This window comes from Alligator mississippiensis, chromosome 4 (genome assembly GCF_030867095.1).
Source record: "Alligator mississippiensis isolate rAllMis1 chromosome 4, rAllMis1, whole genome shotgun sequence".
Classification (NCBI taxonomy): domain Eukaryota; kingdom Metazoa; phylum Chordata; order Crocodylia; family Alligatoridae; genus Alligator; species Alligator mississippiensis.
In genome coordinates this window covers 157,036,912-157,048,123 of record NC_081827.1, presented here as the reverse complement: position 1 = coordinate 157,048,123, position 11,212 = coordinate 157,036,912, and the positions used below count along the sequence as shown (strand labels likewise).

At 50.6% G+C, this 11,212-nt stretch overlaps 1 protein-coding gene across 1 annotated transcript in view; it reads right to left on the bottom strand.

The window, feature by feature from the left end:
• Window positions 1-1,180: 1,180 nt before the first annotated feature.
• The window catches only part of MRC2 (mannose receptor C type 2), a 109,240-nt gene continuing 99,208 nt past the window's right edge, over window positions 1,181-11,212 (bottom strand). Inside the window, exons 26-30 of the mRNA XM_006259206.4 lie at window positions 10,388-10,537; window positions 9,726-9,845; window positions 8,498-8,677; window positions 5,699-5,725; window positions 1,181-4,539 (exon numbers count right to left, since the gene is read on the bottom strand). Coding sequence (XP_006259268.2) covers window positions 4,319-4,539; window positions 5,699-5,725; window positions 8,498-8,677; window positions 9,726-9,845; window positions 10,388-10,537 — 698 coding nt within the window. The 3' untranslated portion in view covers window positions 1,181-4,318. The remainder of the gene's footprint in view (window positions 4,540-5,698; window positions 5,726-8,497; window positions 8,678-9,725; window positions 9,846-10,387; window positions 10,538-11,212) is intronic.

The window sequence follows — 11,212 nt, the reverse complement described above, 5'->3', positions numbered from 1 at the left end:
ATGGCTGAATCTTGACCACAGAGAATCCTAACCACATGGGTGAATCCTGACCATTACTGCTCAAGCAAAAATTAATTTTAACCCTCTCACAACCACTGCCAAACTAGCAGCAGCTTTTGACTGCTCAGCCAGAAGCTACGGCCAATTTGCCAGCAGCTGTGCAAAAGTTAAAGCTAACTGCAATGCTGAAGACTACACTCTGCCCCACCATTCTTTGAGTGGGAGAGAAGGACAGCCCCAGCAGGCATTACAACATCCCTATGCAACCATTATAGCATCCCTATGCTTCAATTCTGGTGTTGAAATCAGGTGCTCTACTTAAGACACACCTCAATTTTGGAAGGGTGAGTTCTGGGGAAAACGTGGTTATGATATGCAAGGAAATATGGCATTTTATCAGTTACTGCATGTATGACAGCAATGTATCCATCCCTGGACAAAATGAAAGGAGCCTGATCCTGTAAACAAGTTACTCATGGTGTACAAGATTGCATCCGAAGGTGGGAAGGCTGCAGTTTAGGCCAATACTTGTAAGTGCATAACTGTATATACATACCTTACTTAAATCTCATGGACTTAAATATGTGAGCACATTCTTACATGTAAGCGATGTTTCTGTTCTGTACTGGGTAAGGTAGTTTTCCTGAATCAGAGACAGAGAACCAAGTTACAAAATTGGCAAAGTAAACATCTTGGGCTCAACTGGTCAAATCCATCTCTCCTGAATTCCAACCTCTGACTCTTCTAACCCTTATGGAGGAAGATTGGGATTTACTGTTTTTTTCAAGGGAAACTGCTCAGTAAGTTAGCACCAAATGTTATGTATCTCCTTACAATGGTAGGGCTAGAACTCAAGGTATAGCTAGTTCTTCTCCTCCTTTTCTTGTTTTGCTTCTTTTTTTTTTTGGTTTTGCAGTGACTGAGATTTAAAAGAGAATGACAACAGCCACCATATTCTTGGAACATAGCAAAAACTAGTGGGCGAGTCCCTTATCTGTCTGCATAGCAGCAGTTACTAGACAAACACAACTCCATCATCAGTAGGGCAGACTTTAGGAGAAATGGTAGGACATACCCATGCTGAGAGGCAGGTTAAACTTCAGCTCAAACTCGACATGCCCTTTAGGAATTCAAAGAAAGAAAACCTGGTGTTCGCCAAATGAAATAAGGAAAAAACTGGTAAGGAAGGATATTTTATTTCCAAGCTTCTAGAAGGATCTTACAAATGAGTAAAAAAATTGCAAAACTTTTATATATATATATCTATATATAGCAATATATATAGATATATAGATATATATATGTATGTATGTTTGTGTGTGTGTGTATATATATATATATATATATATATATATATATATATATATACACACACACACACACACACACACACACACACACATATTATACACACACACACACACACATACACACCGGGTCCTTTTAAGCATTTCTTCACATTATTCTAATGGTGATAGGAAATATTACTTAACTATACATGCATTTTTCCTGTAATCCTGATCACTGTTACCAGAAGATTTTCATACAACATTTCCCTAGACTGCGGTTTTGTTTGTTATTTTAGCTTGAAAGAAGAAAAAAAGAATGAGATTGCTCAGAACCACAAAAGGGCGTTAAAGAGTGTGAGGATTGCTGTGAGTGAGGGACTAAAAGCCATGCATAAGCCAGACAGAACTATGCAGCCTTCCCCACACCACCCTGTCACTGCGCTTCATTTCTAGGTTATGTGTCTTTCCTCTTCCGAGCCTGGGCTCCCCCACAGTTTGACTGGCTTACAGCCACAATCCTAGCCTTTAGTCTCCCTGCTAGGCCAGCCCTGTTCCCCACATACCACATCTTTACCAGGGCACCTCAATCCTGAATGCTTTGCTAGTCCAGCCTTAGGCCCTCACTCAATTCTTTTGACGAACCCCTGTCCTGAGCTGCTACACGCTTATTATTTGAGGCCTCTTACACAGCCACCAGCTCTGCAAGCATATACCAATCCTGTCTTTCTCACCTATTCCTGAACCTCCTAGCTAAGACACTTCAGTCTTGACCTGCAATACCAACTTTCTTCTCTTTTCTCGCCCCCATCCACCTCCATACAGCTGTGCCAGCGCCCTTCTGTCCCAACCAACCCTTCTTGGACTCTGCATCTGGAGATTCCAGCAGCAGAAGCTGCCAATGCTGCCTAACTGTGTGTGTGATGTAGACAAATGCCTAGTGGGGATTGGGATGAGCTCAGCAACTTCATTTTCATCCTCATCAGGATTTTTCACCCAGATCTTCAGAGCTGAAAGGCTAATGCATTTGTCTACTGAGCCACGCAGGCCCCCTGAGTCTGTGTCTGTAAAGACAAACAGCTCCAAACTATAAAGACCCTCAGGAAATAAATGCAGACAGAGCCAAGGCAAAGAAATGGACCCAGGGCAGCACTATTGTCTCTGAAGTGCCCCTTGCTATGGAATGTTGTGGTGGCTTTTAGACAAAGTCAGAAATCAACAAAACCAATCCCCCTCCCACCTCCCCCACCACATTTTTCAAACACTTAATTTCCAGCTTAAGTGAACTCAACAGATATAAAAATTCACATAGGTGCCATAAAAATTAGAACAACAACAATTAGCTATTTTCCATTGTCTTTAGAACAAAAATTCAAGCCTTTGGAGGCAGAGGGCTAAAAATAAGTGTCTCTTGCAGGGGAGAGGTGGGAGGTCTGCTGTCCTGCTTCTGTGGTCTCGCAGGCCTCCTCTGTGTCCCATTCCTATCAGAGAAAACCCCTGAAGGGCTGAAGGTCTCTCCCTGTCTCCAGTCATCCAGGATCCTGACCCCAGCAGAAGTTGGTTGCTGAAGCCAGATGGTGGAGTGGAAAGGCTGAGCTCCATTCCCAGCTTCTGCCCCAGGAAACCCAGGCTTCTTATTGCACAGCTCAAAAGCAAGGAAGAAGGCTCAGGCATTGCCTTCCTCCTTCACAGCTATACTTTACACATGAAACAGGCACCACAAACACCCCAGCCATCTGTGTGAAAGAAGGTATATAATTCAGCACGCGTTTGATACAGTATAGCGAGAAGCTACCATTCCCTTAAAAAACAAAACTAAACAAATCTGAAACCACCCTCCGTGCTCATATCCTCATTATCACAGACCAAGGGAGGTGACCAGCTGCAAACAGCAAACAAAGTAATGATCCAGCTTGTTCCCCAACCCCAGGCACATGATCATTCTGAAAGTCAGCAGAGTTTAACAGCAGAAGGGCGGGTACGGAAAAGACGGTGCTGGTGGGAGAAACCCTCCACTGAGCATCTTGCTAGTTGGGCACCGGAAGAGGGAACGCAGAAAGCAACTTTTGTGAAGCCTTTTGGGTCTCCCCTGCATCTGAGCATCTATCCTGTCAGAAGTGTGCTGTTGGAAGAGGGTGGCCACTACTTGGATCTGGGGAAGAGGTGCAGTGGGCTGGAGTTGGGCAGCAGAGTCTGCCTGGCACACTCTGGCATAAATGCAATGGTACTATGAAGTGAAACAGAGTCTGAAGGAAGGGCTGGGTGAGAAGCCAGCCCCTTGCAGCAGGCTCTCTGGAATTGGCCCCTATGCTAGAAGAGGAGGGACCACTCACACCTTCACACCTGGGGGACAGCAGAGCCCCTGCTAGGGGTATTTTACCTTCTGATCACCAGAAAGATCTCACTGACTGCTGGAGGAGGTGGTAGGATACCAACTCTAATGCTGTGGTCAGGGCAGGGGAAGGCCTTGTGCGGTGATGGCTTTGATAATGGGGAAGATTCCCCAGGCACAGATATTTGCACGGAGGCCTTGCACTTAGACACGTGTGTGATGGAGAGGGGTTGGGTTTAGAGACATTTCACTCTGGGGAGACTTCTTTTTGGCAACCAGCCCATTTTCTCCTTCAGGGGAACCAGTCCAGGGGGCTGTCTCCAGGCCCTAAATGGCCAGGCTTGTTTGCACCTGAGGGAAACACATTTGGGTTCCTGAAAAGGTCACCAAAAAGCCTGGGGGAAGGCTCTGCTCTTACTTAAAGGCCTCGTCACCTCCTCACTTATGCAGGTGACCTCCTTGTGGATGCAGAAAATCCCTCCTGCCTGAAGGGCAGATGGGGGTATGTGGTGTCTTCCTGGGAATAGGAAGCTGCATTGGGTTTCCTGTGAAAAAAGGCCCTAGTTCCACCCCCAGCCTCCAGTCCCTCTTCCCAGCCCCTGCAGCAGTGCTTCTGCTGTTGCCCTTTGCTGACCCTGCATATCTGATTTTGTTTGGGGGTGGTGTGTATAGTGCTTTCAGCCCCTCCCCCCATCCCCCATTAGTCTTGCTGTTCATTCATCTCCATGTCTGACACCAGGATGTTCTTCTCAGCGGATTCGTTGGGGTTGGAGGTAGTGCGGCTGTAGCGGGCACTCTCGAAGGCCCCCCGCTCTGAGCTCCGCCGGCGCTTGTATAGGTAGATTGTGATGGCTATCAACACGCACAGTGCAAGCGTCGAGAGGATGACCACGGCAATGGCAGTCGTATTCTCTGAGAGAGCTGGGTAGAGGGAGGGAAGCCTGTGAAATCCACCCTGCCTCTCCGTAGCCTGTGGTGCCATCTCCATCGAGAGGAAAGGAGACTGAGCCACAGAGCAGAGAAATGTGCCACAAGGTTACTGGGCACAGAACCTGCACATCCCCACTCCCAGTTCCACGTGTCAGCTGCTAGAAGCTTGACCAGGCAGGTGGATGAAGCTCTCACTCCTCAGAGAGGTCACTATGATAGACAGCTCCCTCTAGCCCACAGGTGAGCTCAGTCCCCAGGCAGGGGAAGCTCACCGGAAAGCCAGGATATGGCCCACCAGGGAATGTCTATCTGGCCTGGTTGCCACTCATCATGTGCAAGAGAGATCCCATCATGACCGCAATGCCCACCATGTCCAGGAGGAAGGGAGCAGAGCAGCCAGACCACATAACCTTCCTCCATACTGCTCAGATGGGGGTCCCTGGGCTTGAGAATTTACAGAGGGAACATTAAATGAGAGAGAGTCCAAAGAAGAACCACCCGTATGATCAGTCTTAAAAGGCAAGCCATACGAGGAAAGGCTGAGGGATCTGGGACTCTTCAGCCTGGGGAAAAGAAGGCTGAGAGGGGACCTGGTAGCAGCTTACCGTTACACTAGGGGAGTACATCAAGGGCTCAGTGAGCAACCGTTCACCAGGGCACCCAAGGGGAAAACTAGGAGTAATGGCCACAAACTCCTGGAAGATGAATTCAGGCCCAACACTAGGGAAAACTTCTTCATAGTCAGGTTGTCCAGACTGAAATAAACTCCCTCCAGAGGTGATGCAATCACCTACCCTGAAAATCTTCCAAGGGGAGACCAGACAGTCTCCTTGCCTGGGTCACCTAACCCCCAGTTGTCTTTCCTGCTTGGTGCATCGGGCTGGACCCGATGATCTTCCAAGGTCCCTTCTGACCTTGCAATCTATGAATCTATGAATAAATCAAATGGCTGGAGAAGGCTCAAGCCATCCTACTATCGATGGTTACTCTTGATGGCATGAATGGCAATTCAGCTGTGTGGGCCCCACCAGCTCTTGCAACAAACCCTTTCAGCACTGGCTCTTGGTCCTGAACAACCCCTGAGAGCAGGGGCTGAAGTGGAACATGACCATGTGCCTATGCTGATCAGTGATTCCTCTGCATCACTCACCTGATCGAGAGAAGCTGCTCTCCTCAACTGCAATGGGAACAAAGAAAGAGACAGATGAGTAGCCAGCCCTGGCACCCTTCATTCCAGCCGCATTCATGCCAGTAGAGAATGGCACCTGCAGGGCCCGCCCTGCACCAACTGAGACCTTGGTGCCCACTGACACTGCCTTGCATGCACAGTGGCCTGAGCACCCACTGTGTCCCCACCTCTATATGTACCAGGGACTGGTGTTCCCTAAAACATCTCCAGTCCCCCAAACCTATCAAGTGCCATGCAGGGGCATGGAAACCAGTGCCACTCGCAAAGGGCATGGTGGAAGAAACTGCATGAAGAGAAGCAGTGACTACCTCAGACCTGTCCTGGGCTCTGCTACCTTCCAGTGATGTCTCTGCCAGGCAGCAAGTTAGCCTCCAGGACCTCCCTGGCTTGGGGGTGATACTACTGCAGGAGGAGATGCTTTCACCTGAAGCCCCACACATTAAAGGCCCTGTGGCCTGACATTGATTATGCCCAGTGAGAAGTGGGCAGGTCCTTCACTGTTCCAGTGAGTGAAACAAACAGCCACTGTCAGATGCTAAGCAGCAGGATTACAGGAACACCCTTGTGGACAGTACCAATTAGCTCATCCCTTGCTGATTAGCCTACTTGCAGTGCCAGGCAAATGTGACCTCTGTCTCCTATGGCCAGTGCTCAAGGCCACTGTTATGGAACTTGGGCGTGCAAATATGGGCAGAAGTACATGTACAGTAAAGCAGGAGGAAGCAGCAGGTGCACAGGTCCTTGCCTGACTCCCTGCCTTGCCAAAAGGTGGTGCAACCACTGGACTCATGCATCTTATACTTCATGTGACTCTCAAGAGCCTGTAGATAGGGACACTCACAGAGAGCTCTATCTTATGAGCCACTTGCTGGAGACATTCAGCCCTCCTAGGGTCTCAGAGCCAAGCTCACAGGAGTCCTGTGTGTTAGAGTTAATGTGGCCATGTTTACTCCAAAGGCTGCCCAGTCTAAAGGGATGGTGTAACAGGCATCGCTTCCGAGCCAAGTCGCGGCCCGCTCACCTGTTCCTGCGGCAACCGCCCGCCTTCTCGCCTGCCATGTCTTGATGTTAATTAATTAATTAGCAGGAGGCTGCCCATTATAATGCCCCGATGCTGGGGGGGGGGCGCTCTGCAGCTCCAACCTCCCCGAATACCGCAGCCCAAGCCTCGCAGATGTAAGTGCTGTCATCTCTCTTCTGCCCCCTTTCAGAGACTCACTATGCTGCCCCCTTTTTGGGGCTCCCTATGCCCACACTTGGGCTCAATCGCCCCTCTCTGGGGCTGGGGTCTATGCCCCTATAAACTACGCCCTCACTGGCGTCTGGCTGTGCCCCACTTGGGCTTACAAAATGGCCCCCGTCCTGGGAGCTCGCCCCGCCCACGCTGGGGCTTCAGAAATGCCCCTCCCTAGGGCTGGGTCTATACACCCCGTATGCTGCGCCCTCCTGGGCGCCGGGGTCCCCGCACACTGCTGCAGGTCCCTATAAGTCCTATGCCCCCACTTGGGCTCAATCGCCCCTCTCTGGGGCTGGGGTCTATGTACCCCGCACGCAATCCAGGGTCTCGGTCCCCCGTCTGCAACCCACCGGTTGCGCCCGCGACCCACTGGCCGCGCTCCTCACCACCAGTCGCTCACGCACTGACGTGCGAGCTGCGCCTTCCCTGGCGCTATTCAAATAATGCGCCCTCTTGGCGCTAGGGCACCCCACACTCTCTGGGGTCCCTGTGATTGAGGCCTCCTCCAACCCCTACAGCCTCACCCAAGCCTCCGGGTGTAATAACAGAGCCAAACAAACACAAGCCTCCTGGCTGTAACACAAACATAAAGCCCCCTGGCTAAACCTTTAGTGCCCAATCCTCTCAGGGCTATCATGAGCTGTACTTGCCCCTCAGACTTCTCCCCATAGCTTGGCTGAGTGAGCTCCTGCCTCTCCGGCTGCTGGCGGAGAACTGCCATCCTGGCCTCAGCCCTGGGCTTTTATAAGGGCCAAGCCCTGCCCCCTTCTGGCCAGCTGACTCCCATTAGTTGCCCCAGCAACCTGCAGCTGTCCCCCTTATGTTCGGCCAGTTTTCACTCCTTAGGAGCCAGGCACTGACGTGCCCTGTGACAGATGGACACAAACTATTTACCAACAGGTAAACTAGGGTGTGAGCTTACAGCGTATCTGCTGTAACTGCCCATGGGCATGAGACATAGCTCATCTTTCTTGCACTGAGGGACAAGCTACCTCACCCTGGTCATGGGATATAATAGTTGATGCATTAAGTGTTCTTCATGGCATCTTGTGTGCTCATATCCAAACACAAGCACCACAGGGCTCTCATTGAAGGCATATGGAGTAGGAGCAGGAGTTGGATCTAGCCAGGCTTTTCCCCAAATGCAGCCTCTGAGGCTGTCTCAGTCTTAGCCCACAGGAACCCCTGCTGTCAGAGGCCCAGGCTCTTCACACACTGCTCCATTCACCCCATCATTCACTGTGACCTGCAGCAACTCCTGCTGTGTCAGTCCTACTCTTTTCCCAAGCAAGGTATGACCACTTTGCTGGGCTGCACTTTGAGGACTAATGACAAGGAGCTAAAAGAAGCTCCTTGTGAAGTGCCCTAAGCTGAAGGTGCCCAGGGGAGAAGACTATTTATTAGTCCTCAACAGAGACTTTGCCCCACAGGCATATACTTTGCACTGGCAAGGAGTCACTCAGTGTCAAGTAACACCAGAGAAACTGAATCAAGAAAGTCAACAGGCTTCTCAGGCTTCTTACCTCGGGGGATTTTACAAATGACCCCCATGGTGACATTTGTGCAGGACCCGAGGCGCCACACCCCATTATTGCTTTGGATCCAGTAGCAGCTGTTTTGGCTCAGCATGTTTGGTCCTGTGTCGTGGTGGCCCCAGTTCGAGTAGTTGACGACCGTGTTGTCATGCCAAACCAAGGTACCCCCTGGAAGAAGAGCGGAGGTGAGCAGGTGACTATGCTGTACCACAAGGGTGCTGCAAGGAGCACTCAATGTTGCCTAGCTGCAATCAGTGGTAATGATGGGTTTTCAGGACACCTACAGGGAACTGAATGAGGTAGGCCGCTGCTGCACTCACTTCCAGCTTATACTACAGCTCCTGCCATACAACGGCCTATTCTGATCCCATGTGGTGTCCACAGAGTCTAGAAGGCTAGTATGATGATGTGATTGGCTTGGCCACAGCACACAGCAGGACTGGTAATATCCAGAGGCCACACCTCCGTCTCACAGGCTGGAACTGTAAAGTGCACCACAGAAATGTGGGCCATGTTTGGCCACAGAAAGCACTTGAACCAACCCTGGCAGGTGGTGCTGAATCCAAACAGCACATCCAGAATGATCCTGGCAGACAGGCTGGCTCAACACGATTCAGGCACACAGAAGAGACAGTTTCAGACTGAATTCTCTGAGAAGCCCAGCAGGGGCTGTAAATCCCCATCTGCCCTTGGCTTCTTTTACTCTTTTCTTTGCCTCCTCAGTTACATTGTATGTATAAATACAACGTACAATACAATCATTTTCACATTTACCCCGCCTCCCACATGCATAAAGTTCAACAGGTCCCTATGTGTAGAAGGTGCAAGGCAGCTGTGTGTACAAGACTGTGCTTGAATATAAAGGCACCAGTCTGTGCACCCCTGCCTGACTTTGACAGGTACACGATTCCTTGGTTTGCTGTGGAATGTACTGATGACAATGGCAGCATCACTAATCTCAACCCTAGCAATTCCCCTCTGTGTGCCACCAGCCCTTCTGCACCAGAGGGTCAATACCATGAATCTCATTTATGCAGTCAGGGAAACGGACTGCTGGAGAAACAAGGTCTGTGGAAGACCTGGAGATGGAACCAGGGCTCTGAAGCCAGGCTGCCTCTGTCAGTGCCCGTGATTTGCAGAAGCACAGCTCCAGCATCTCTCATGGTTAAAGATCTTTAGCAGAATGCTGTCTTCCTTTGCAATAGGTCTATTTTACCTTTGGGGTTAAAGGTCATCCCCAACCAGGCGCCTTTGGACTGGCTTTCATAGGCCTGGAGATGCTCCCAAACAAAGACGTTTTCCGTCTCATCGTGGATGGACAGCACCGTGCCACCAGCTGTGGAGGGAAAGATGCATCAAGCAGAAAGCCTGCAGAATTAATGGAAGGGGGACAATACCTTTCAGTTCCAGTAAGGGGTCTGCTTGCTTTCCTCAGACCTACCAAGGCCAAGGTCCAGGACCAGTCCCAGTCCCAGGCTAGCTAATCAGCACTCTGAGGCATATCATCAGGAGCATGAACTGCCCTAATCCCATGGAGATTAATAGATCTATGACAACTGACACCCTCTGTCCTTGAGAAAGGAAATTACTAACTGGATTAGGCTAATTAAATGCTGATAAAGCAGGACAAAGCTGCCCCAAAACAATCTGTAAGTCTTGCAAGTAAACTCTCAGGATGGAGATGCACTAGAGGACTGTGCTAGGAAATAAGGAGGGGATGCCCACTGGTTGGGACTCCTACTCTCCTGCTTGTGATTACTGAACCTAAAAGAGGCTGTCCAGGGCCCTTGGTTCCTAGGGATTTCAGAGGTTCTGGCCATCTCACGTTCCCAGGGTTGCTGCATTGTGCATCTCCCTACTCTAACATTTTGCTCATACCTTTCTGGCATCTCTTCATGGCATCCTTATGGCCCAGAGAGACTTCCATGTGGAAGGTGTAGCAATGATCCCTGAAGGGAAGCCAGGAGGAATCCTCGACTGATTTGGGGCAGCTCCCACTGAAGCTCCACTTGTGCATCCGAGGGGGCCCTGCAAAGGAGGGGAACACCAGGCAACTTTAGGATATGGCAAGATAATGAGATGGAAGTGGGGAAGACAGACCAGAGCACTGCAGGGGAATACTCCTGTACAGTGGAGGCTTTTACAGAGGCTATAGCTGGCCAAGACACATGCTATGGCATAGATATGCCCTGCATTGCACATGTGGGCATGTGGACGGGAAAGGCAAAAGCTGACTTTTGCCCCTCTGACAAGGAGGTCAGATGAGATCCTATGGCAAGGGCAAGCAAAGTCCAGCATGCAGGCCATGTTGGGCCTGCGGCGGACTCCATTTTCCAGTAGCCCCTGCCTACCTTGCTGCAGCCAGTTTCCATGGAGACTTCATGAGTGGCAGCACTGTGAAAGCATGGGGCCAGGGTTTCCATGGACACTGGCCCAAGCAGCACTGGCAGGGTGTGCAGCTGGGCAGGGAGCTGCTCTGGGGCTAGAGTCGGGGCCCTGGCCCCAGAGCACCTCCCTGCCTGGCTGTGCACCCTGCCAGCACTGCTCAGGCTGGTGTCCATGGAAACCTTGGCCCAGTGCTGTCACAGCTGCTCCACTCCTGGGGTCTCCATGGAAACCGGCTGCAACAAGGCAGGCAGGGGCTGTTGGGAAATGGAGTTTGGCTGCCAGCCAGATCCGCCATTTTGCCCACCCCTGTCCTAT